This window comes from Nerophis lumbriciformis, linkage group LG21 (assembly GCF_033978685.3).
Source record: "Nerophis lumbriciformis linkage group LG21, RoL_Nlum_v2.1, whole genome shotgun sequence".
Classification (NCBI taxonomy): Eukaryota; Metazoa; Chordata; class Actinopteri; order Syngnathiformes; family Syngnathidae; genus Nerophis; species Nerophis lumbriciformis.
In genome coordinates, this window is record NC_084568.2 from 15,862,472 (window position 1) to 15,887,961 (window position 25,490).

Below are 25,490 nucleotides of genomic sequence, written 5' to 3' on the forward strand. Positions count from 1 at the left end.
ATTATGACTTTTGTCATAATTTAGCCAAGTAAAATTCTGATTATTATAATTTTGCCAAAATGTTAGTTTTCTTATAAAATTGTGACTTTTGTTGAGTTAAATTACAACTCTTTTCATAAAATTGCCAAAATGTTAAGCTTTTCTTGTAAAATTGCGATTGTTATTGAGTAAAATTCCAACTTTTATCATAATATTACACAAATGTTCAGTTTTTCTTGTAAAATTGTGACTCGCGTTGGGTAAAATGACAACTTTTATTATAATACTGTATATATTATAATACACAAGTTTTTCTTGTGAATTTGTGATCTTTTTCTCGTGAAATTCCAACAAATTTTTCACAACAAGCTTTTTTATATATTTACATAGAATGTATATATTATTAATGCTGTAAATACACATCTTTATATATCTAGAAAAGGGTGGTCCTAAAGAGGTAGGCATTTTTCAGAGGTCTCAAGAGGGTAACCCATACAAGAATGTGTGTGTGTGTGTGCGTGTGTGCGTGTGTGTGTGTTCCACTTTATTACACACTATCATGTTTGACTTGGTCACATCCTAACAGGCCCTTTAGTGCTTCCACTTCTGTTGCATCAGAAGTTGACTCTGAGGTCTGCTTGTGTTACCATGGTTACGACCCCCCTCACACACACACTCCGTACCACAAAGTCAGAGATACAAAGATTGACGCGCGTTCATCTTTTTACTTCATACTTTACTTATGTACATTGCGACGAAGCCTCAGTGCAAGCTAGGTTACTTCATCCAGAGCCACTATAGTGCGAGTAATACACACGTGCATTGGTGTATAAAGGCTGTACATCCATCTTTATATAAATACACACTATCTTACATGCAGGCGTAAAAGTCATTCTACTTAATAACTCGCTGGACCATGAACCATATGTCTACTTTCAACAAAACAGAAGATGTCTATACTCGTACAATACAAAAAGTGTTTATTGCCCAAATATTCTGTTGTCTGTTGTCATCATCTCCCAGGTGAAAAGTCCAATCATAAAAACAAAAAGCATCAGGGACGCTAGAAATAAGTTTGTGTTTTTGTGCACGGTTCAAAATGGATGTCACGAAGCCATGATGCCACGCCATTATGATGTCAAGGCACCATGCCCTTAAGGTGGCATAATGTCATGACATCGTTATGTCACAAAGTCATGATGCCAGGCCATTATGATGTCATGCTGTCATGGCGCTATGCCTTTATGATGTGTGATGTCATGGCGCCACTCCATTATGTGTCCATTATGGTGTCATGATATCATGGTGCCACACCGTTATTATCTAAAGGCACCACACCATTATGGTGTTATAATGTCATGGCGCCACGCCGTTATGTCACGAAGCCATGATGCCACGAAGCCATGATGCCACACCATTATGATGTCAAGGCACCATGCCCTTAAGGTGTCATACTGTCATGACACCGTTATGATGTCACAAAGTCATGATGCCACACCATTCTGATCTCAAGGCACCACGCCACTATGGTGTCATAATATCATGGCACCACACCACTAGAATGTCATGGTGCCACACTATTATGATGTCATAATGTCATGATGCCACACCGTTATGTCACGAAGTCATGATGCCACATCTTTATGATGTCAAGGCACCACACCATTATATTGTCATGATGTCATGACATCGTTATGATGTCAGAAAGTGTTGATGCCATGTCATGATGATGTCATGGCGCCACACCATTATGATGCAATGATGCCTCGCCATTGTGATGTCACGGTGCCACACCATTATGATGTCAAGGGACAAGCGGTAGGAAATGGATAGATGGATGGAACCACGCCATTATGGTGTCATAATGTCATGACACCGTTATAATGTCACAAAGTAATGATGCCATGCCATTATGATGTCATGGCACCACGCCATTATGATGTAATGATGCCACGCCATTGTGGTGTCACGGTGCCACACCATTATGATGTCAAGGAACCATGCCATTATGGTGTCATAATGTCATGACATCGTTGTGATGTCACCAAATTATGTTGTCGCGTCATTATGATGTCATGGCGCCACACCATTATGTTGTAATGATGCCACGCCATTGTGATGTCACGGTGCCACACCATTATGATGTCAAGGGACAAGCGGTAGAAAATGGATAGATGGATGGATGGAACCACGCCATTATGGTGTCATAATGTCATCACACCGTTATGTCACAAAGCCATGATGCCGCGTCATTATGATGTCATGGCGCCACACCATTATGATGTAATGATGCCACGCCATTGTGTTGTCAAGGGACAAGCGGTAGAAAATGGATGGATGGATGGAACCACGCCATTATGGTGTCATAATGTCATGACATCGTTATGTCACAAAATCATGATGCCATGTCATTATGATGTCATGGCGCCACACCATCACGACTTCATGACACCACACCATTCTGATGTCATATTTACGTTGCGCCGCACCATTATGATGTCATGACGGCACACCATCACGACTTCATGACACCACACCATTCTGATGTCATATTAACGTTGCGCCACACCATTATGATGTCATGGTGCCACACCATTATAATGTTGTGTTGTCATGGCGCCACGCTATTGTGATGTCATGGCACCACACCATCATGACGTCATAGTGCCTTGGGTCATGATGTTGTGATGCTATGTCATTTTGTCATGACATGATGTCAACGTCGTGGTGGTAATGGTGGGGGTTCACAGGAGGGTGCAGGAGGCGCTCCTTATGGGCAAGTTGGCGGGCAGCTTGGCATACTGCTGCCTGAAGCTGTTCCTCTTGTTGTGTAGAAACGCTCCCAGGTTCTCCAGCTCATCGGTGGGCGGCATCAACTCAGACACGGGGTTTCCCTGGGCCGCGTCCAGCTTGGCTCCTTTGTTGTTCTTAGTCTTTTTGGATTTCTCTTTTTCCTGAAGCTCGTCCGAAGTGTTGAGGGGCTCAGTGGCAGCCTCCGGCGGTGGCACGGTGTCCGGAGGGAGGTCACTGGGGCTGGGCTTGCCCTCCGCCTGCTCCTCGCCGCCACTGGTGGGGACACAGGAGTCGCTGCGCTTGGCACAGGTGCTGGTGGAGCTGACACCAAAACAAATTGAACATAAAGACACTTTACATTCCTGAAACAAGAAAGTATACATAAAGTGTACAAAATGCAGAGAAGATCTACTTCATTATCTTCTCACCCATTTGAACTTTTGTCCTCTGAGTCCTTCTGCTCGCTTATGTAACGCAGCTCAGCTGGAGTCTTCTTTCCCTTCAGCCAGTAAGTCTTCATGTAGCCTTTACCCTACAGCACATTAGCGTATATACGTTAGCCAATGCATTCACAGCAGTGAACTTCTTTTTAAAGTTAAAGTTAAAGTACCACTGATAGTCACACACACACTAGGTGTGGTGAAATTAAATTGTTTGACCCATCCCCTTGTTTCACCCCCTGGGAGGTGAGGGGAGCAGTGAGCAGCAGCGGTGGCCATGCTCAGGAATTATTTTGGTGATTTAACCCCCAATTCCAACCATTGATGCTGAGTGCCAAGCAGGGAGGTAACGGGTTCCATTTTTATAGTGTTTGATATGACTCGGCCGGGGTTTGAACTCACGACCTACCAATCTCAGGGCAAACACTCTAACCACAAGGCCACTGAGCAGGTTTTACACTTGAAATGCTACTTCAAACTTTAACCAATCTTCCATTATAAAGAGTAGAGCAAGGAGAAGGTTGTTGCCTTGACAAAGATTTTGCCCCTCTCCTCTATGCTGTAGGGCTCGTGTTCCAGGTGATCTTTGGTGGTCTGACTGATGTGTATCTGCATGCCCTGCTCACACACACACACAAACACAAACACAAACACGATTACACTAGATCTCCCTCTCATTATCTATTTAGTCTGTTGGAGACATTTAATATTTGATCAATCATCTTAGCATGTAGCATGTTTAGCTGTACAAAGTGAGTATTTAAGGTTAGTGGAGTCACCACGCCATTGCTTTCCATCCTGGAGGCCGTGTTCACGGTGTCTCCAAAGAGACAATAGCGAGGCATCTTCAGACCCACCACGCCGGCCACCACCATTCCCGAGTGGACCCCTGCGGCAAGCGTGTTTCATTTATAACTAAAAGTTATGACAACAGTGATCCACACAGAAGTAGTCGGCCCACTCACCCACTCTGATCTGAATATTGTCCCCGGTGGACGGGTCCTTCAAGTGGTCGATTGAGCTCAGCATGTCCAAGGCCATATCACAGATGTGATGGGCATGGAACGTGGTCTTGTTGGGAACGCCTGCCACCACCATGTAGGCGTCACGAATCGTCTCCACCTGCACCCGAGGGAGTGAGAGCATTTGTTTGTGTTTCCACAAAGTTAGAAGCACATACACGTATCTGTCTTGCTCGAATGAAGACTCAGGGACAATTGAGGACTCTTGGATATGGTTCATTCGGGGTCACACGTAGTCACGGTAGGAGGAGCCAACCTTGTAAACGTTGTGCTTCTCGCTGAGCGTGTCAAAGACGATGTAGATCTCGTTGAGCATGTCCACCACCTGCATGGGCGTGATGTGGATGCAGATCTCATTGAACTTGACCACATCGCTGAACAGGATGGTCACATCGGGGAAGACCTGGAACACACACAGGTCACCATGTTGCGTGGGGTGGCTGCAGTCAATTCTTTGAGCTGTCCACCATGACGTACCTGACATGTTTCCAGAGCTGTGATTCCCTTCCTGAGGCGGTCGGCTACAGCCTTAGGGATCATGGCGTACAGCAAGGAGTCGCCTCTCTTCTTCTCTTCATCCAGCTTCTTTATGATTTCCTGCAGCTGAGCGTACTTTTGTTGTTCCTACAAGATTACAAAGTGTATCATCTGTAAGAGGTTTTTGCTCCATGACCCGTACCAGGATAAGCACAGACAATGGACATTTCCGAACCTGGTCCAGGGCCAGCTGCAGCTCAGCTGACTGCTGCGTCCCAGCCAGGATCAGCTCTCTGCTGGAGTCGTGTAGATTCAAATCGTTGACGTAGACGCCCATCTTGATCATGTCCTCCACTGTCTCAATGCTGCAGAGCGAGGACAAGAGGTTTACGTCACATGACCCGGAAGGCTGCTTGAGACCAAGGTGTAGGCATATGAAGACATAAGCACGGATGGACTGAGGTCTTACATGGGCGTCCCCAGGAAGATGAGAGAGTCCCACTGGGGGACATACTTCATCTGGCCTTTCAGGTGGAGAGGCTTTTTAGGGGGCTCCCGCATGTCTTCGAAGATGGTTTCACTGCATTTGCCTAAGAGGAAAAAAAGAGCTTTTCAGTTCACTTGATCTTCATCCAAACAGAAAGGATATAAGATTTAATGAAGAGAAAGATGTTCTGACCTGTGACAGTCTGGAAAGCCAGCAGCTCGATGTCTTCGCCTCCAGAGTTAGCAGAACTGTTATACTGAGTCAGAGCGCTACTATACTCCTGGTCTGTGCCCTTTATCTCCTCGACTGACTTTTGTTCTTCACATGAGACAAACACTCAGGAGTCAGGATGGCTTTTGGACTCAGTGTACACTCATTGTAAGAATGATGTACCTCTTTCTTCTTCCCTTTTTGCTTTCTTGCTCTCCTCTTTTTCTTCGGGTTCCTCTTTGTTCAGTTTAGGAATGTTGACTTTTTGTTTGCTCTCCACCACTGCTTCAGACATCAGCTCAAAGACGTTGTTCAGGTGGGTGTAGATCTGTCAGGAGCAAAAGGAGGAGGTTGACAGTTTCATGTGAAAAGTAGTTGTGATGTAGATAAACAAGATGTGTTTGACCGAACACTCACGTTGTCCCAACTGAACTCCAGCATCGGCCTGACCAGAGTGAACTCCTCATTGACCTTCTTGCCCTGGAGGTCAGAGAAGACCTCTTTGAGGCCGTCACCAACGCGGTACATGGTCATGTTGCGCCGGAAGATGACGCTGAAGGGGAACATGTCAAAAAAGATACCTCGCTTCATGGGAAGCTTCTCATAACTTGGTGCCGTCTTTTGCTGGGGCATGCGGTGCTTGAAGGCAGCATTGTCAAAGTTCATCTTATAGACCTGAACAAGGACAGGGACATTCATGAAACCACATTCTTTATTCCCTAGACATAGCAAGGCAGGTTGCACAAAGCCAACCACTTCAGCAATGAGAGCCAAAGACCAAAGTAGGCTTTGTACAAGCCCTGGAAAAGATGATAAAATCACCAGACTTGGAGGATGTTTGTTCAGTTCTTTATGTTTATGGATGTTCTTATTCATCCAAGTCATTGTATTCTCAGGGCATTCAAGCGATTGCAACTGGACTGTTTGGTTTGTCTTAGAAAACGTTTTGCCTCTCAGCCAGCAGGCTTCATCAGGTCATGCTCATAGACTTCGATTGGTCAGATCTAGTCTTAGACTTAGATGGGTCCGATCTAGTCTAGCATGCTGATGCCAATACTGATGAAGCCTACTTGGATGAGAGGAGAAACATCTTCTAAAACAAACCAAACAGTCCAGTTGTGATCGATTTAATGCCCTGAGAATTTAGTTGTTTAATTTTGTAGAAAAAAAGCAGATAACAAACATTACACCAAATTATAGTCACTTCAAATGGAAACTTTCTGGCTTTAAGAAACACTAAAATATATCAAGATTATGGTAGTTTCATTTTTAGATCAAGCAGAGTGACTTAAAAAAAAAACAGTACAACACATTACGGGTACTTTGTTGCACCACCTCTGGCTTTTATAAGAGCCAGCAGAGTGTGTGAGGCATGTACTTAATTAGTGACAAACAGAACTCTTCATCAATCTTGCTCCAACTTTCTCTGATTGCTGTTGTCAGATCAGTTTTGCAGGTTGAAGTCTTGACATCCACCATTTTCTTGTATTTCCAATGTTGATTTTACATTGAATTGAGACCTGCACTATTTGCAGGCCTTGACATTGACCTTATCTATCTTTCTTCAAGGAAAGTTTTTACAGTTTTTGCTCTATGGTGAGATGCATTATCATTTTTGAAAAATGATGCCATCATCCCCAAACATCCTTTCCATTGATGTCCAAATCGTAAATGGAAACGTATGCATTTATTGAAGAAGTAATGACCGCCATCATTACCTGCCATGCAGCTCCACATCATCAATGTCTGTGGAAATGTGCATATTTTCTTCAGGCAGTCGTCTTCATAAATCTCATTAGAACCAAAACCAAACAAAAGTTCCAGCATCATCACCTTGCCCAATGCAGATTCAGGATTCATCACTGAATATGACTTTCATCCAGTCTTCCATAGTCCACAATTGCTTTTCCTTAGCCAGTTGGAACCTTGTTGGTTTATGTTTCAATGCTTTCATTCAGCTTTTTTGGTAATTAAATCCCATTTCCTTTCGGCGCTTTCTCACAGTTCTGTCATAGACGCTGACTACAGTTTCCGCTCATTTGTTCTTCATTTGTTTTGCCGTGTATTTTTCGTTTTCAAGACAAATTGCTTTAAAAGTTCTGTCTTGACGCTTTGATGTTGTCCTTGGTCTACCGCATACTGGTAGACCAAGGACAACATCAAAGCGGCTTTTTACAACCTTTCCATGTTGTTTGTACTTGGTCCAGATTTTAAACACAGCTGACTGTGAACAATCAACATCTTTTGCAAAATTGCGTGATGATTTACCTTCTTGAAATAGTTTGACAATCCTCCTTTGTTTCACCTGACATCTCTCCATGATTTATGTCAATCCACCTGCTGCAACAGCTCTCAAAAATGCGAACACTTCTTAACTGCAGACTAAAAAATTGACAGGGTGAGCCCATATTATTTTCCTTAGAATTGTGTGATCCCATAATTTTTCACTCTGCTTGTTTTAAAAATGTAACTATTACTGACCACCACATTTTACTGTTTCTCAAAGCTAGAAAACTGCCATTTGAAATAACACTAGTTGTGTCTCATGTTTGCTATCTGCTTTTTTATACTAAATTAATCAACCTCCAAGTCTGCTGATTCCATAATTTCTAGGAATTGTAGATATTTCGAAGTGACTTTATTTGATTACTCTCTTAACTTTGACCCCAGTGGCTTCCATCGAGAGTTAAAGGGCATGATAAAATATAGTGTTCCTTCGCCACTCTGCGGTTCCCTTACTCCGGCCTCAGTGCATTGCGGATTTTAAAATTGAAAAGAGGTACCTGATCTTACGAGTATTTTTAGAGGTGAGCTTTCTCTCTGCTTTTTGTTGTGCTTTAAACTGCAAGCATAAATTAGAGTTACGAGCAACCCCGCCACTAGTAGTAAAAGCCCAGAGCCAGACATTGACACAATTCTGCCGCCCAAACCATCGGAACTGAGGGATGACACCCACAGAATCAGAAAAACAAACCATCAAAAACATGTCCTCTCGCCACTTGTTGAGAAGGCCCAACCACAATGCTATTAGTCTGATATAGTATCGATTTTGTTCATTAATACCGCGGTACTATACTAATACCGTTATACCGTACAACCCTTATGGGTAATATCGCGTTCATTTGGTCATTGATAAACCAGTACTTACCTTTTAAAGCTGTGCTGGTCAAAAGAGAAGTGGCACATTCGAACTTTAAATACTATGAGTCCAAATCAAAGATTGAACATGGGTCACGCTGACATTGGTGACCGGTTCCTCTACTGTAACCGCCTTCAGTCATTCTCCAATAAACATCCTCCTCCAACAAATACTCGCCGCTGGCCTCGCTTGGAAGATGATGGAATCATTACTCTTTTAAATGGAAGTTGGGTCAAAGTTTGGTGTACGTACCACATATGTCATCTTTTCTGTCTCCTCTTTGGATAAGATCTCCACTTCGATATCTGTGTTGTAGAACTGGCGGCCCACCTGGGAGAGTTGGCCTGTAGGGGCGACCACATACAAATTTAATGCAGCATTACTATGTGAAGTATTGGGACAGCTATGCTACCAAAAGTGAAAAGTGGAGGACATGTGGAGTTTTCCCAGCTAACTGTTCCCACAGACTTTACTTTCGAGTCGTCACATCCGGTGTTCTCGCTGCTGCTGTTCGCCGTTCAAAGCTAAGCACTATCTTTCTGTGTGCTTCTAATTGTTTTACAGCTTTCTTTGTTCCTTCTCCAACACATTTAGTAGTCTTATCGAACTTACAAAGCACCCACTCTCTCTGTTTCTGTTTCAGCTAGCTAGCTAGCTGCTGTAATACCGGTCCAAAGCTAATGCGCACCGAAGACACTTGGTCGCATGGTTATGCGGAGGTCGTTTTCCCAAGATGCAGACGGAAAACTCCGGAGACAGCGTGCAGGTAGGAAATTATTTATTTGCAAAAATCATGCGGGGAAATGCAGGAAAAACAAAAGCGTGCCGATAGCACGGGGGGCAGAGCTAAAGAGGCTAGCGCGGGAGATAGCATATGAGCAGGAATCAAAAACTATAGCCGTCGTTATCTGTTGCGTGATGCAAACAAGGAAGCCAGACTGATTGTGGAGAGAAACGGGAATAAACAGCTCTCTGATTAGTGCCCAGGAGCAGGTGAGCGTCCCGAACACTAATCAGAGGCAGGTGAAACTAATCTGCAGTCATGGCAACTGAAACACAAACACAGGGATGCAGAAAACAGAACTGAGGTAGTCAAAACAAACAAAACAAAACAAATATGATCCGGGCAACGGATCATAACAGACATGGTGAAAAGAACAACGTGAGTCTGGCTTCCTGTCCTTCCTGCACCATTCTCATAAATCGGTTGGCTCTACAAGAGGCCCGTGTCCGCCGTTTGCTAGCGTTAACTGTAGCGAGCCGACTAACCCAGCTTTTAGCAACCCTAAGTGGCCGACAAGCAACGGTGAACCGGTCAAGACGCATAACAGATTTAGTTATTAGCGTTTAACTGTTTTATGTTGTTAACATGTAATTAATGTGTTATTAAGTAGCCCCCCCCGACCCCAAATATGTCAAAATCTTCCCAAACTTGTCCCAATTGTTTGTGCTGCACATTTTTATTTTAAGTTATTAACATTTTATGTTAACATATTAGCGCGTTATTAATCATAACCACAACCCCCGGGCCCCACTATGTCAAAACTTGTCCCAATCGTTTATGCTGCAAAATGTTTTTGTCGAACTACTATAGATTTTAAGTAATTAACGTTTAACGGTTTTATGGTAATAGCATGTAATTGCTGTGTTATTAATCATAATTACACCCACCCACCCCCAACTATGTCAAAATCTCCCCAAACTTGTCCCAATCATTTGTGCTGCAAAAGTTGTTTGTCTAACTACTATAATTTTTAAGTTTTTATCGTTTCATGGAGCTGGTTGTGAATCATAATTTGTTAATAACTTGAAAACTGTAAGAGTTAGACCAACAATTTTTGCAGCACAAACAAATCACAAATGGTAGCGACTGGTTTGGAGAAATGCTTTTAACGGCACTAATGAAAATTTTTGCAGCACAAACAATTGGGACGAGTCGGTGGAGATTTGGAGGTGGGTGTCATGTCCTCGTCAGTAAGGTCGGACTCCTCAGCTGTGACGTCACCTTTGACAAACTGCGTGAAGCCTTTGCGGGTGCTGCGGTAGTGCAGCGTCAGGCTGGTCTCGCACTCCTCCTCCACGCAGAAGCTCGGCGGCTGAACTTTGGGGAAGGAGAAGCGGAAGTACTCGTGCAGGTTGTCCAGTTCGTTGATGAAGTCGCGGACGTTTCGTCCCAAAACCTGCAAAAATCAAAGACCAGGTATGGCGCTAATGTGATCAGAGAGTAGAAGACTTATTGCTGCGTCTTTGGAGGACCTTCAGGATCCGCTCATAGCCGTAGTTCCCGATCCTCTTCACCATGTAGACTCCGAAGGCGTACATCAGCTCATCGTGGGTTTTTCCCAACACTTCACCCGCGGCCTTCGCTAGACGCAGGATCAGGTTGTCACTAGGGGGAGTGGTCAGTTGGTTCGTTAATTGGTTAGCTAGTTAGTTAGCGGCCCAATTTCAACTGATTTGCATACGTTAACGTTAAAAAGCAAACAAGAAATAGATCTTCATTAATAACAGAGAGGAATTACTTTGAAGGCCAATCAGTAGGAAATGATACAAGAACTTACCTATTTTCCTGGGTAACTAAAGGTCCCCCTGTGTTTTGTGCGAATGAGATATTTTTAAGTGTTCTTTCTTAATCTATAGTCATGTTTAAAGCAATTAATATTTTCCCTTGTGAACACTTTGGGTCTTTATCTTATGTCCGCTAGTAAACTCTTTGTTTCACCTTGAAGGCGGCGTACTGTCCGCGTAGGGGTATAACATACTCCCTTTTCTGTGGAGGAGGATTTATTGGTTTAGAACAATCAGGCTGTATTTTTTTATGGGCGGGAGAGGGCTGTTTTCTTACTAAATAAGTTGACTTTTCCCGTTTAATTTTCAGACTGCTTCTTGATGCCGCTATTAATGCATTGTAAGGCTGGTCTCCTAAAGCTTTAGTAAAACTTGATAATATTGCTATTCTGTCTTGATGGTCCTTCTTACTCAACATATATGTCATATGAAAGAATTTGGGATTGACCAGTGTCTTTTATTCCCTGAGAGGAAGATTGGTCTGACGCAACAATTTCCACTAAAAGGTGGGACTTTCGAAATGTTCCAGACAACGTTCCCTCCAAGGTGCGCGCCTGCGCAATTGCGCACTGCTCACGCGTCCTCTGCGCACAGCAAATTAATGCCGCTCAGGAAATCAAAAAACCCATCTAAACTCTAAACGAAATAAACACATTACAATTCATTCTGTATGATTTTGCAATGCAACTCTGTGAGTGACAGGTGACAACAAGAGTGGCCCCAATGAATAAAACAATCTTTGTCAACACAGTTCAATTATCGTCTGTTGAGACACTTTACGGACAGGAATTCCATCAATCACTTTATTGAGCAAAACTGTTTGTAAACACACCAAAAACATGAGTAAAAAAAACTTTTATCTATAAAAACTGGTAATTTTCTGCCAAACAAACCAGGCTTAAACCAACTTTGTCATCCGTCTTATCAACAGAAGCCGCTCGCTCTGTCTCACCTGCACCAACACACCACTCATGGCACTTAGCCAGTGCTGCGTTTATGGCCACACAAAAAGTCGGACAACCCCAACGCCACAAAATGTGTAAATGCCAGGTTGTAACACTCTGACTCCACAATCAGATGTGTGCTTATTTTACTGCCATTTATTAAGAATGTTAATCTAAGGATATTATTCATGAAATATTGTCACTAGATTTCATAAATGCTAATAAAAAGATGTATTTTACAGACAGAAAGTTACAGGAACTAAATGTAATCTCTGAAAGGGGTAACATTTATTTTAAAGGCAGGACCCGCAGCCAGACATACAATACTAGCACATAGCTCATGAAAAATGTTTTTTTGTTATTGTCATTGTAAGAGGGCAAAATCACTTATATCAGAAAATTATCTTAATAAAACATTTAAATTGTTATTTAGTCAGGTTTGGGACAGGTGTGCTGCTGGTGTAGCCACAGTGTGCACGTCTGATGTTGCTCACATGTGCTCCACTGAATGCTTAGGGAGTTTGTGCGTTTGCTCACACATATGAAAAATTAGAGGGAACATTGGTTCCAGGAACTGTGTGGTTGATTGATCCGACCGCTGATAGATTGAACTCAGTTCCTAAAACGTTGTTTTCGAACCCAACAACCACCATAACAGTGTGCGAGACGACTTGTTTATTTCTTGTCAAGGCCTAATCTTTCAACACCAGACCTTTTTTTATGTTTAGCTTCTAATCTGCCTGATGAATACGGTGGCAATGTTAAGTTAAGTTAAAGTTAAAGTACCAATGATTGTCACACACACTAGGTGTGGTGAAATTTGTCCTCTGCCTTTGACCCATCCCCCTTGTTCACCCCCTGGGAGGTGAGGGGAGCAGTGGGCAGCACTGGGAATCATTTTTGGTGATTTAATCCCCAATTCCAACCCTTGATGCTGAGTGCCAAGCAGGGAGGTAATGGGTCCCATTTTTATAGTCTTTGGTATGACTCGGCCAGGGTTTGAACTCCCAACCTACCGATCTTAGGGCGGACACTCTAACCACTAGGCCACTGAGCAGGTGAAGGGTCACAACAACTTCACGCCACAACACAACGTTAAGCGACAATGAAAGTGACCGCTAGCCAGGTTTTGCCGGCAGACCAAGTAGCTGAAAATACACTATATTGCCAAAAGTACTTGGCCACCTGCTTTGACTCACATATGAACATGAAGTGCCATCCCATTCCTAACCCATATGGTTCAATGTGATGTCGGTCCACCTTTTGCAGCTATTACAGCTTCAACTCTTCTGGGAAGGCTGTCCACAAGGTTGCGGAGTGTGTTTATAGGAATTTTTGACCATTCTTCCAAAAGTGCATTGGTGAGGTCACACACTGATGTTGGTCGAGAAGGCCTGGCTCTCAGTCTCCGTTCTAATTCATCCCAAAGGTGTTCTATCGGGTTCAGGTCAGGACTCTGTGCAGGCCAGTCAAGTTCATCCACACCAGACTCTGTCATCCATGTCTTTAAGGACCTTGCTTTGTGCACTGGTGCACAGTCATATTGGAAGAGGAAGGGGCCCGCTCCAAACTGTTCCCACAAGGTTAGGAGCATGGAATTGTCCAAAATGTTTTGGTATCCTGAAGCATTCAAAGTTCCTTTCACTGAAACTGAGGGGCCAAGCACAACTCCTGAAAAACAACCCCACACCATAATTCCTCCTCCACCAAATTTCACACTCAGCACAATGCTGTCCGAAATGTACCGTTCTTTTGGTAGCCTCCAAACCCAGACTGGTCCATCATATTGCCAGATGGAAAAGCGTAATTCATCACTCTCGAGAACGCGTCTCCCCTGCTCTAGAGTCCAGTGGCGACGTGTTTTACACCACTGCATCCGACGCTTTGCATTGGACTTGGTCATGTATGGCTTAGATGCAGCTGCTCGGCCATGGAAACCCATTCCATGAAGCTCTCTGCGTACTGTACGTGGGCTAATTGGAAGGTCACATGAAGTTTGGAGCTCTGTAGCAACTGACTGTGCAGAAAGTCTTTGCACTATGCGCTTCAGCATCTGCTGACCCCTCTCTGTCAGTTTACGTGGCCTACCACTTGGTGGCTGAGTTGCTGTTGTTCCCAAACTCTTCACTTTTCTTACAATTAAGTTGACTCTAGAATATTTAGGAGCGAGGAAATTTCACGACTGGATTTGTTGCACAGGTGGCATCCTATGACAGTTCCACGCTGGAAATCACTGAGCTCCTGAGAGCGTCCCATTCTTTCACAAATGTTTGTAGAAACAGTCTCCATGCCTAAGTGCTTGATTTTATACACCTGTGGCCGGGCCAAGTGATTAGGACACCTGATTCTGATCATTTGGATGGGTGGCCGAATACTTTTGGCAATGTAGTGTATGTTGTCAATGGAAGTCGGAAGAGTAAGTGAAAGGGGTCCACTCCCTTGTTGCTTAACGTTGTTGTGTTATGGTTTTATGTAAAATGTTGTCCACGACTCACCTCTGAGACCATTTCCGACACAGATGACGTGCAGAGTCGACAGCCGGTTGTAACGATTTGCTCGGAAGCAGCTGGTAGCAAGTATTACTACTGACCACTGACCACTTTTATACTTGCTTTTTATGAATGCACCTGACACTCGTTTGGAAAAACTGAATACTGTGCCTTACGTTTAATTACTGGTTGTGGCAACCTTGACCACTTTGTATGCAAAGGCAAACTGTCCGTCTTTATCAGTACGCAGATTTTCTCCATGAATGGTTTAATTTATAAATCACTTCTTGGTCTGGTTCCCCCTTATTTATGTTCTTTTATGTGCAGAGACTCCAGTCGCTACAGTTTGCGGTCACAGGACATTATTGGGGTTTTGGGGGCGGGGAAAAAAGCCTTCAGATTTGCTGCTCCATGATCATGGAATGAAACACAAAAAGGATCTGAGGCTACCTGAACTCATCCCTTTGGGGGAATTTCAGGACATTTTAAAAGACAGACGCTGTTTCTGTTCAGCACTGTAATTTTATTTTTTTACCTATTGTGTTTATGTTGTAAGTCATTTGTGCTTTTAACTATACAGTGTGTGACTGCTACTGTTTGTTGTTGTTCTTTGTATTGATGAAACCTGTTTTTGCTGCCCTCTTGGCCAGGTCTCTCAATGAGTTGTTTTACCTGGTTAAATAAAGGATAATGAAAAAATGTATGAATTACGATTATGCTTGCAGACCGTTATGCTTGCAGTTATCGATTATTTAAGTAACCAAGTCATCTATCGTTTATTTTAGTAACCGAGTCATCTATTGATTGATTTGTTCGATTAATCGAGTCATCGAAAAAAACTTACTTTCTAGTCTCAATGCGTCTTTAAAGGCCTACTGAAATGCGATTTTCTTATTTAAACCGGGATAGCAGGTCCATTCTATGTGTCATACTTGATCATTTCGCGATATTGTCATATTTTTGCTGAAAGGATTTAGTAGAGAACATCGACGATAAAGTTCACAACTTTTGGTCGCTGATAAAAAAGCCTTGCCTGTACCGGAAGTAGCAGACGAGTAGCGTGACGTCACAGGTTGTGGAGCTCCTCACATCCGCACATTGTTTACAATCATGGCCACCAGCAGCGAGAGCGATTTGGACCGAGAAAGCGACGATTTCCCCATTAATTTAAGCGAGGATGAAATATTTGTGGATGAGGAAAGTGAGAGAGTAGGACTAGAGGGCAGTGGGAGCGATTCAGATAGGTAAAATGCTGTGAGAGGCGGGTGGGACCTGATATTCAGCTGGGAATGACTAAAACAGTAAATATAATATATACTCTATTAGCCACAACACAACCAGGCTTATATTTAATATGCCACAAATTAATCCTGCATGACAAACACCTCCCCCCTCCCGTCCATATAACCCGCCAATACAACTCAAACACCTGCACAACACACTCAATCCCACAGCCCAAAGTACCGTTCACCTCCCCAAAGTTCATACAGCACATATATTTCCCCAAAGTCCCCAAAGTTACGTACGTGACATGCACATAGCGGCACGCACGTACTGGCAAGCGATCAAATGTTTGGAAGCGTACTCACGGTACCGTGTCTGCGTATCCAACTCAAAGTCCTCCTGGTAAGAGTCTCTGTTGTCCCAGTTCTCCACAGGCCAATGGTAAAGATTGACTGTCATCTTTCGGGAATGTAAACAATGAAACACCGGCCGTGTTTGTGTTGCTGAAGTCGGCCGCAATACACCGCTTCCCACCTACAGCTTTCTTCTTTGCTGTCTCCATTGTTCATTGAACAAATTGCAAAAGATTCACCAACACAGATGTCCAGAATACTGTGTAATATTGCGATGAAACAGACGACTTAATAGCTGGCCACCGTGCTGTCCTAAAATGTCCTCTACAATCCGCCACGTCACGCGCTGACGTCATCATACCGAGACGTTTTCAGCAGGATATGTCGCGCGAAATTTAAAATTGCACTTTAGTAAACTAACCCGGCCGTATTGGCATGTGTTGCAATGTTAAGATTTCATCATTGATATATAAACTATCAGACTGCATAGTCGGTAGTAGTGGGTTTCAGTAGGCCTTTAAGTATGATCAATTGTCTATATTTCGGTTTTCTACATTTTTAAAACACTTCCTTGTGGTCTACATAACATGTATTGGTGGTTCTTTGGTCAAAATGTTGCACAGATTTTTTTACAGACCATCTTCAAGCCGCTTTCTGACCGTTTTTTTTGTGGGCGGGTCTTATTTACATGCCTCCACTTTGACAGCGTCTTCTCCCCGTCAGCCATGTTGTAGTTTTTAGCGTTTCTATAGCGAGTCTACTGACAGATATAAGTTAGAACTAGAGATGTCCGATAATGGCTTTTTTGCCGATATCCGATATTCCGATATTGTCCAACTCTTAATTACCGATTCCGATATCAACCGATACCGATATATACAGTTGTGGAATTAACACATTATTATGCCTAATTTTGTTGTGATGCCTCGCTGGATGCATTAAACAATGTAACAAGGTTTTCCAAAATAAATCAACTCAAGTTATGGAAAAAAATGCCAACATGGCACTGCCATATTTATTATTGAAGTCACAAAGTGCATTATTTTTTTCAACATGCCTCAAAACAGCAGCTTGGAATTTGGGACATACTCTCCCTGAGAGAGCATGAGGAGGTTGAGATGGGCGGGGTTGTGGGGGGAGAGGGGCTGTTTGAGGTGGGGAGGGTAGGGGGTAGTGGGGGGTGTATATTGTAGCGTTCCGGAAGAGTTAGTGCTGCCAGGGTTTCTGGGTATTTGTTCTGTTGTGTTTATGTTGTGTTACAGTGCGGATGTTCTCCCGAAATGTGTTTGTCATTTTTGTTTGGTGTGGGTTCACAGTGTGGCGCATATTTGTAAAAGTGTTAAAGTTGTTTATACGGCCACCCTCAGTGTGACCTGTATGGCTGTTGACCAAGTATGCCTGGCATTCACTTGTGTGTGTGAAAAGTCGTAGATAATATGTGATTGGGCCGGCACGCAAAGGCAGTACCTTTTAAGGTTTATTGGCAGCGGCGTTTTAAAAAGTCATAAATTTTACTTTTTAAAACCGATACCGATAATTTCCGATATTACATTTTAAAGCATTTATCGATAGTCTGATATTATCGGACATCTCTAGTTAGAACTCTATGCTACTTTGTATTAGAAAGGGCAACAGAGGAGGATGCATGTGCATGTACGAGCCAGTCTGCCCCACAACAAGAGGATAGACAAAAAGACGGAAGTTATTAACTACGGCGTCGGACTACAATAGCGGACTAAGCACTTTCGGTAATCCGGTGATGTCATCGGTGAAAAATGTCACAGGTTTTGCAAACTTCCAAACAGCTCGTTTCGAGGAAGTATCATGGAAGGCAAGGTTATTTTTTATTAATATCTCTGCAGTGTCGCCAAAGTTTAATTTAAAATTTTCGGGACTTATGCAGGTCCCAAATACATAAAAACAGTTAGCAATAGGTACGGTTGTTTTGCATTACAGAGCCCCTTTAACACCAACACATTTGAAAAGGTACCAATTGGTGTTTGATTTTTGGACAAACAACTGGTTTGCATTAACGTACAAACTGTAGCTGCTAACATGTCCTGGCATGTATCTGGATATAAGATGTATTAGCTGCCAAAATAGACGAAATAGAACCGCTTGTTTGCTGTTCTTAAATATGCAGGATGCTTCCTGGTAATGGGCTGCATCATTAATGTAGTGATAATGTGAAATGTTAGTTTTCTCGACGGCTCAAAATGTATTTTTACTTCAAAACCTTTCTAGTCTTCTTTGAGCCCTGTGCTCTCTTTGTCGTTTTTCTTGTAGCCACCTCTCTTCACTGTTCCCACCACACACACACAGACCACATTGCGATCTATACCACTGGATGGCACATTTGCTATGTGGTCTCTATTGAAGCAGTCTTGCGCAAACACTTATTAAATGAATCATCGAAGCAACAAAATACAAATCGAAGCTTTAATTCAAAATGAATGGATGCATCGTTGCAGCCCTAATGTCCGTGCGTGCTGCGGACCGTCTCTCTGGTTCACAGCTTTACAAAACAAGCTGGCAGTTGCTAGCGTAGGGCGCCGTGACAGAAAAATGTAAACAAACCGATTGCGGGAAATGTAGTCTCACGGAAAATCCACAGTAAACGACTACGGAAGCTCTGACCACTGCAGACATCCCAGGCCGGAGTCTGCCAACACTTTAAAGGGGAACTGCACTTGTTTTGGAATTTTGTCCATCATTCACAATCATTATGCTTTCTAAATCGTAAACAAACGCTAGCAAGACTCAGCTAACAATGGAGTCAACGAAAACTCCACCATTCCGCCCACAAAGCCCTCTTAAATAACATCCAAAAACCGCCACCAATACACCATTTACATGTCGTGACCTGAATATTAACCAAGTAAAATGCAGAGTGACTACTTTTAGCGGCACATTGATCACAGAGAGCTAAGTAGCTTATGCTGCATCGCCTCTGAGTTGGTGAAAGTTAATTCCGGATTATAAATCATGCCTCTCACCTGGATAGTAGAAGGTTGTGGACACAAACCCACAAGTTGGTCACCTCTGACATCCAACTTCGACTCGGAGATGGTGAGAAATACACAAAAAGACGTTTGTTTTAACCCTTTGTGTGGATTATGATTCATTCTTCATTTAAACGGGAAGATATTATAAAGTTAAAGTACCAATGATTATCACACACACACTAGGTGTGGTGAGATTATCCTCTGCATTTGACTCATCACCCTTGATCACCCCCTGGGAGGTGAGGGGAGCAGTGAGCAGCAGCGGTGGCCGCGCCCGGGAATCATTTTGGTGATTTAACCCCCAATTCCAACCCTTGATGCTGAGTGCCAAGGAGGGAGGAAATGGGTCCCATTTTTATAGTCTTTTGTATGACTCGGCCGGGGTTTGAACTCACAATAAGCTAGTATATATATCTTATTATATTATTATAGTTTGTTTCTATAATAAGATATTATATATATATATTACATTTGACCCAACTCTCCCATTTGAGACACACATTAAGAGTGTTACTAAAACAGCCTTCTTTCGTCTCCGTAATATCCCAAACATTTGTTCCATTTTGTCCACCAGCGACCCTGAGATCATTATTCATGCGTTCGTTACGTCTCGTCTTGATTACTGTAACGTATTATTTTCGGGTCTCCCTATGTCTAGCATTAAAAGATTACAGTTGGTACAAAATGTGGCTGCTAGACTTTTGCGATCATCTGTGGTCCCCTCCAAGGTTTCTCGTTGTGCGCATTGGGTTGAGTTGTTTCTTGCCCTGATGTGGGATCTGAGCTGAGGATGTTGTTGTGGATTGTACAATCCTTTGAGACACTTGTGATTAAGGGCCATATAAGTAACCTTTGATTGATTGATTGATTGAGATAAAAACATATCATCAATCGGCATCCCAATGAGAGCAGACTCTGTACAGTAAGTGATTGTTTTATTATGTTTGTATATCTTGTTTAGCACTTCGCAATACTGTTACATGATGCTTAGTGTTTCACTAAAGCGGGATCTGTTGAGCACACTGCTTCATCCTCCTTATATTCAGGCTCAAAAATAGAAGGTTCTGGATCATCATTTGTCCCAAAGTAGTCTTTGTTGACTCTTATGAAGTCTGCCATGATTAGTAGTGTTGATGTTGTTGAAGGGACAAGCGAACGTTGTGATGCGTCTGTGAAATTAATACGCCGCCGTATGCTTAAAATGATCAAGATACGTGAATATATTACATGTTGTTATGTATGTTACTACATAACATATATACTTATAATGTGTATATTAAACCTTGATGGAGGTTTTTGGATGTTTTTAGAGCGCTTTATAGGCAGAATTGATGGACCCCCATTGACTCAATTGTTAGCTGACTTTAGCTAGCGTTTATTTACAATTTAGAATGCTTAAGAAAATGTTTCTCTTACATAAGGATTGTGAATGAGTGTGAAAGACCTGCATTATTATTGTCAGCGATGTGATCAAGGAAGTTCTTTCTTTGCGGTCAGCGATGTCACAACGTGCTTTTATTAGAACACGGAAGCCGAAGTCCGCGTGAATACATGATGGACATTTTGGTTTCATTCTGAGAAACGCTCGGCCACTGCAGTCATCCGAAACGAGACCATAGCCGATGCGGACGTGATGGAGCATATATAAAATGTTGTGTTTATTTATGATTTAGAACAGGGGTGTCAAGCTCATTTTAGATCGGGGGGCCACATGGAGAAAAATCTACTCCCAAGTGGACCGAACTGGTAAAATCACGGCACGATAACGTAAAAATAAAGACGACTTCAGATTGTTTTCGTTGTTTAAGAATAGAACAAGCACATTCTGAAAATGTACAAATCATAATGTTGTTGTTTTTTTTACACTTACTTGTTGCGGTTAATAGTATTCTATTTTTATTTGTCATTAATTATATTTTCTGAAAAAAATATGTGATAATGTTCATCAGTCAACACATTGGTGTTAATTTTCAATCAAGATAAGAAAATTATATCAAAATCAAATTACAGTATGTTATTTATGTAGTTTGATCATTTTCCTCGACTGATGTACTAACATCATGTGGTTTATTTTGTACATATGTAGCATCATCTACAAAGATACAAAGAATTGCTATTGCGACATCAAGTGGACACATTTAGAACAGCAGTTTATTTCATTCAAAAATTTCTGGTTTATTTACGCTTGACACCTTTGTTTTAGAATGTATGAAAAAATTAGGATTTTAAATTGTATACAAAATTCCCCCCCAAAAAACTGCAGTAACCCCTTTGATATAAAATAATCCACAGGCGAATGAACAATGCAGGTTGTGGTATTTGAAGTTGTGCAGTTTGTACACAAATCAATCGAATCGTTCATCACGTCCTCTTCTTGAACAGGTTCAATCAATCAATCAATCAAAGTTTATTTATATAGCCCTAAATCGCAAGTGTCTCAAAGGGCTGCACAAGCCACAACGACATCCACATCTCGGATCCCACATCAGAGCAGGAAAAAACTCAACCCAATGGGATACAATGAGAAACTTTGGAGGGGACTGCAGATGTGGGGACCCCTCCCTGGGTGACCGGTGCAATGGACGTCAAGTGGTTCAGGGTTCGTGTACAGACAAAGTTTTTTTGAACGGGAGATGTCTCTTACCTGTGGACAATTTTTGTCTTTGTCAGAGCTGTCGTAGCATCCTGGTGTGACGTGGAAATCAGGAGGCGGTTAAGTGATGAGGGGGCATACACCCAGGACACAATCCTTAATCCGTGACCGCAGATATGTGGTCGGATAACTTCCTTTTTGAAGGTTTAACGGTCGGCTGTTTTTTTAGGCACGTCACACCAGGAAGCCAGGATCGGTCCGAGACATCTCTTACTCAAAAAAACATCCACCTAGAACCTTGGAATCTATCAGCTTTATTAACAAAGACACAAACATTAAAAGCATCCAGAACCTCCAACGTCACCCAAATGAGGAACCTACTTGTACATCTGATGCCTGACAAACTTCAGGTGAGGGATCTCGGCTCGGTTCTCAATCAGCCGCCACACGTCCTCGCCGTAGGATTCGTTGATGTAGTCGTTGACCGCCTCCAAGTACAGGCCGTACATCTTCACGGGGCTCGGTGCTGCCCGATTTAACTGCTCAGCTGAGGAGAGGTTCTTGTCAGAGTGGACCAGACGGGAGCTCACCTCAGTGCTGCTCAACCTCATGAAAACCTCAGCCAGCCTCTTCAGGACAGCAGCTCCATTCAAAGAAGAAGAAGAAGAACCCAACAGGAGCTGAATGAGTGGGCAGGCGGCCACGGATCCGAGTGTCCCGGCAGCACCCGGCAGGTCAGAACCAGGCGGAGAGCCAAAAGTGCGGTACCAGCAAAGGTCTTCAAAGTGTTGTGTCGTCTGGAGTTCAACCTCAACATGGACCCCCGCTCAGAGTGTGCACCTGCAGGTGACATGTGGCCCCCGCCCCCACGTATATATCCCCCCCACTGACACTCTGCTGTCAGGTCAACAGGTGAGTGGCTTTAAAATAGCAACAAGTAAGGAGTGTTTGTGTCAGCTGCTAAAGAAAAGACGGCCACTCACAGTTTTTCCAGAAAACCTCAGCTCCAGTCCTCACATTTTTCTTCAACGTCCTACGTTTGGTGTGCACCAAACTGACTAATTATTTCCCAGAATGCATTGTTGTCCCCAGTGTCCGACATGAGGACGACGTTGTTATCCGTGTTTTGAACCGCGAGGATTTCACTTGAAGCCGTCCTGACGGAGCCCCCATTTTTATTTAGGAGGGGTGTGTCACTGCAGTGTCCGGATTCGATCCCACACCCGCTGCATGAGGATGTCAAATGAGCAAGTCCTTACATCTTCACGTTAAAGTAATCTCTTTCCATTTCGCGGTTTCTAAAAAGCCTATGCATAGCAGGACGATAAACCCGGATCCATCCGATCATCCATCGGTTTTCTCCCACCGGGTCCGGGTCTTGGTGGGGAAGCCCAGACTAGTTGGTCTCAGACCACCTCTTCCAGTTCTAAAGGAGAAACATGGATGAGTTCCCAGGCCAGCCGTGAAACATAAACCCTCCGATGTGTCCTACTGGTCTACTTAGGACCTCCTTCCGGCTGGGCCTGCCTGGAACACCTCACCTGGGAGTCGTCCAGGTGTCTAGCCAACATGATGTCATATAAAAACATGAACTATGAAGTGGTTATTGAGCATGCTCACTGGTCACATGGCAAAGGAATGTGGATTTTAGGGTCTAGCATGGCGGTAAATAACCTTGAATACTTTTTTACTTCGCACTATTACAAATTTAATGATGCGTATCAATAAAAAGTTATTAAATACTATAATGAATACAACGATAGATATGCTTAAAATGTTCGATTTTGTTTAACAAATGTAATGACGAATATATTAAAAAATGTCAATATCATGTTATATAATAAATGTAATGATAAATATACCTATATATTTATACATACTGTATATATATTTTTATTTTATGTAATATAATATACTGAAGTATTGCAATATTATGTAAGAAATACATGTAATAATAAATATACTTAAACACTTTAATGTTATATACTTTAATACATTTTATGAAAATTATTATTAAATACTTCTTGTTTGATATCAAAATGTAGCGATAAATATACTTGCAGATTTCAATAATATTTAATAAATGTATTGGTAGATATAAAATCAAACATTTCAATATTATGTAATATCATAAATGTAATGATAAATATACCTAAATATTTCAGTAATATGATAAATATGATGACAAACCGAAGTACTTAAATATTATGTCAAATTAAATGTAATAATAAATATACTTAAATACTATGATATAATATACTTTAATACATTTAATGAAAATTATTATTAAATACTTCTTTAATATAAAAATGTAGCGATAAATATACTTGAAGATTTCAATAATATTTAGAAAATGTATTGATGATAAATATTTGATTTTATATGTATCAATACATTTATTAAATATAATTTAAATCTGCAAGCATATTTATCACTACATATTTATATTAAACAATAAAGAAGTATTTAATAATCATTTTCATTGGGAAGACTATGTCTCCCGGCTGGCCTGGGAACGCCTCGGGGTCCCACAGGAAGAGCTGGACGAAGTGGCTGGGGAGTGGGAAGTCTGGGCTTCCCTGCTTAGGCTGCTGCCCCCGCGACCCGACCTCGGATAAGCGGAAGAAGATGGATGGATGGATGGATGGATGTATTAAAGTATATAATATTGTAGTATTTAAGTATATGTAATATTACATCTAATTTGACAAAATATTGACGTACTTTGGTTTGTCATCATGTTTATCATATTACGGAAATATTCAGGTATATTTATCATTACATTTATATTACATAATATTGAAATATTTGATTTTATATTTACGTAATATCATAAATGCAATGATAAATATACCTGAATATTTCGGTAATATGATAAACATGATGACAAACCAAAGTACTTCAATATTTTGTCAAATTAAATGTAATATTAAATATACTTACATACTATAATATTATATACTTTAATACATGTAATGAAAATTATTAAATACTTCTTTATTGTTTAATATAAAAATGTAGTGATAAATATGCTTGCAGATTTAAATATTTAATAAATGTATTGATAAATATGAAATCAAACATTTCAATATTATGTATTATCATAAATGTAATGATAAATATACCTGAATATGTCAGTACTTTGATAAAAAATGATGACATTTTATTATGTAAAAGAAAACACGTGTAATAATAAATGTACTTAAGTACTTTAATATTATAAACTATAATCCGTTTAAAGAAAACAATAATTAAATACTTCTGAAATATTTCATACAAAGAATGTAGCGATAAGTATACTTGAATAATTCAGAGATAACAATTCAGGAGAAGCTGTCGAAGTGGAGGCACGTAAATAAGACCAACCACAAAACGGAAAGATGGTCTGTAAAACATCATCTATGCAACATTGTGACCAGCCAGTTCATGTTATGTACAACACAAGGAAGTGTTTTGAAGGTAATCATAATATGACCCTTAAAATATTATGTAGTGGATCAATAAACATTCATATTTTTAGCGGTATGTGAAAAAGTTTCATAAGTTGTTGTTGATATTAGATTTACAAATGTTGGTGTTTTTTTAAAAGTTGTTTTTATTTTATTTTTTAACCTTTATTTACACGGGAAACTATTTTCATCAGCACATGACAAAATGTAACATAGACACAAATATTTTTGTCTTTTGGGGTCATAAAAATAAAGTAGTTTTGTCAATATTTGTATTGATTGACATTGTTGTATGACGTCATGCTGATCAAAATAATC

The 25,490-nt window shown here is 41.6% G+C and overlaps 1 protein-coding gene across 3 annotated transcripts; it reads right to left on the reverse strand.

The window, feature by feature from the left end:
* Window positions 1-707: 707 nt before the first annotated feature.
* On the reverse strand, window positions 708-22,391 carry LOC133621045 (soluble guanylate cyclase 88E-like). 3 transcript variants are annotated; one of them, XM_061982836.1, is made up of 17 exons: window positions 22,341-22,391; window positions 22,105-22,270; window positions 10,804-10,936; window positions 10,553-10,727; window positions 8,800-8,891; window positions 5,826-6,083; window positions 5,592-5,736; window positions 5,391-5,516; window positions 5,181-5,301; window positions 4,947-5,076; window positions 4,712-4,858; window positions 4,491-4,637; window positions 4,178-4,334; window positions 3,992-4,101; window positions 3,741-3,830; window positions 3,201-3,304; window positions 708-3,093 (listed from the first exon to the last, which is right to left on the reverse strand). In XM_061982836.1, exons 2-17 carry the CDS (start codon window positions 22,230-22,232, stop codon window positions 2,724-2,726), a joined length of 2,433 nt encoding a protein of 810 aa, XP_061838820.1. In that variant the 5' UTR covers window positions 22,233-22,270; window positions 22,341-22,391; the 3' UTR covers window positions 708-2,723. The 3 variants fall into 3 exon arrangements, with proteins under 3 accessions (XP_061838820.1, XP_061838819.1, XP_061838818.1); XM_061982835.1 differs by having other exon boundaries at window positions 22,330-22,383; XM_061982834.1 differs by having other exon boundaries at window positions 22,105-22,372.
* Between the last annotated feature and the right edge of the window lie 3,099 nt (window positions 22,392-25,490).

Coding starts and splice junctions, on each gene's coding strand:
- LOC133621045 (XM_061982834.1), bottom strand. CDS start 22,334: ATGAGGTTGAGCAGCACTGAGGTGAGCTCCCGTCTGGTCCACTCTGAC. Junction 10,728..10,803: donor GCTATGAGCGGATCCTGAAG/GTCCTCCAAAGA, acceptor TGATTTTTGCAG/GTTTTGGGACGAAACGTCCG. Junction 4,335..4,490: donor AGAAGCACAACGTTTACAAG/GTTGGCTCCTCC, acceptor CCTCGGGTGCAG/GTGGAGACGATTCGTGACGC.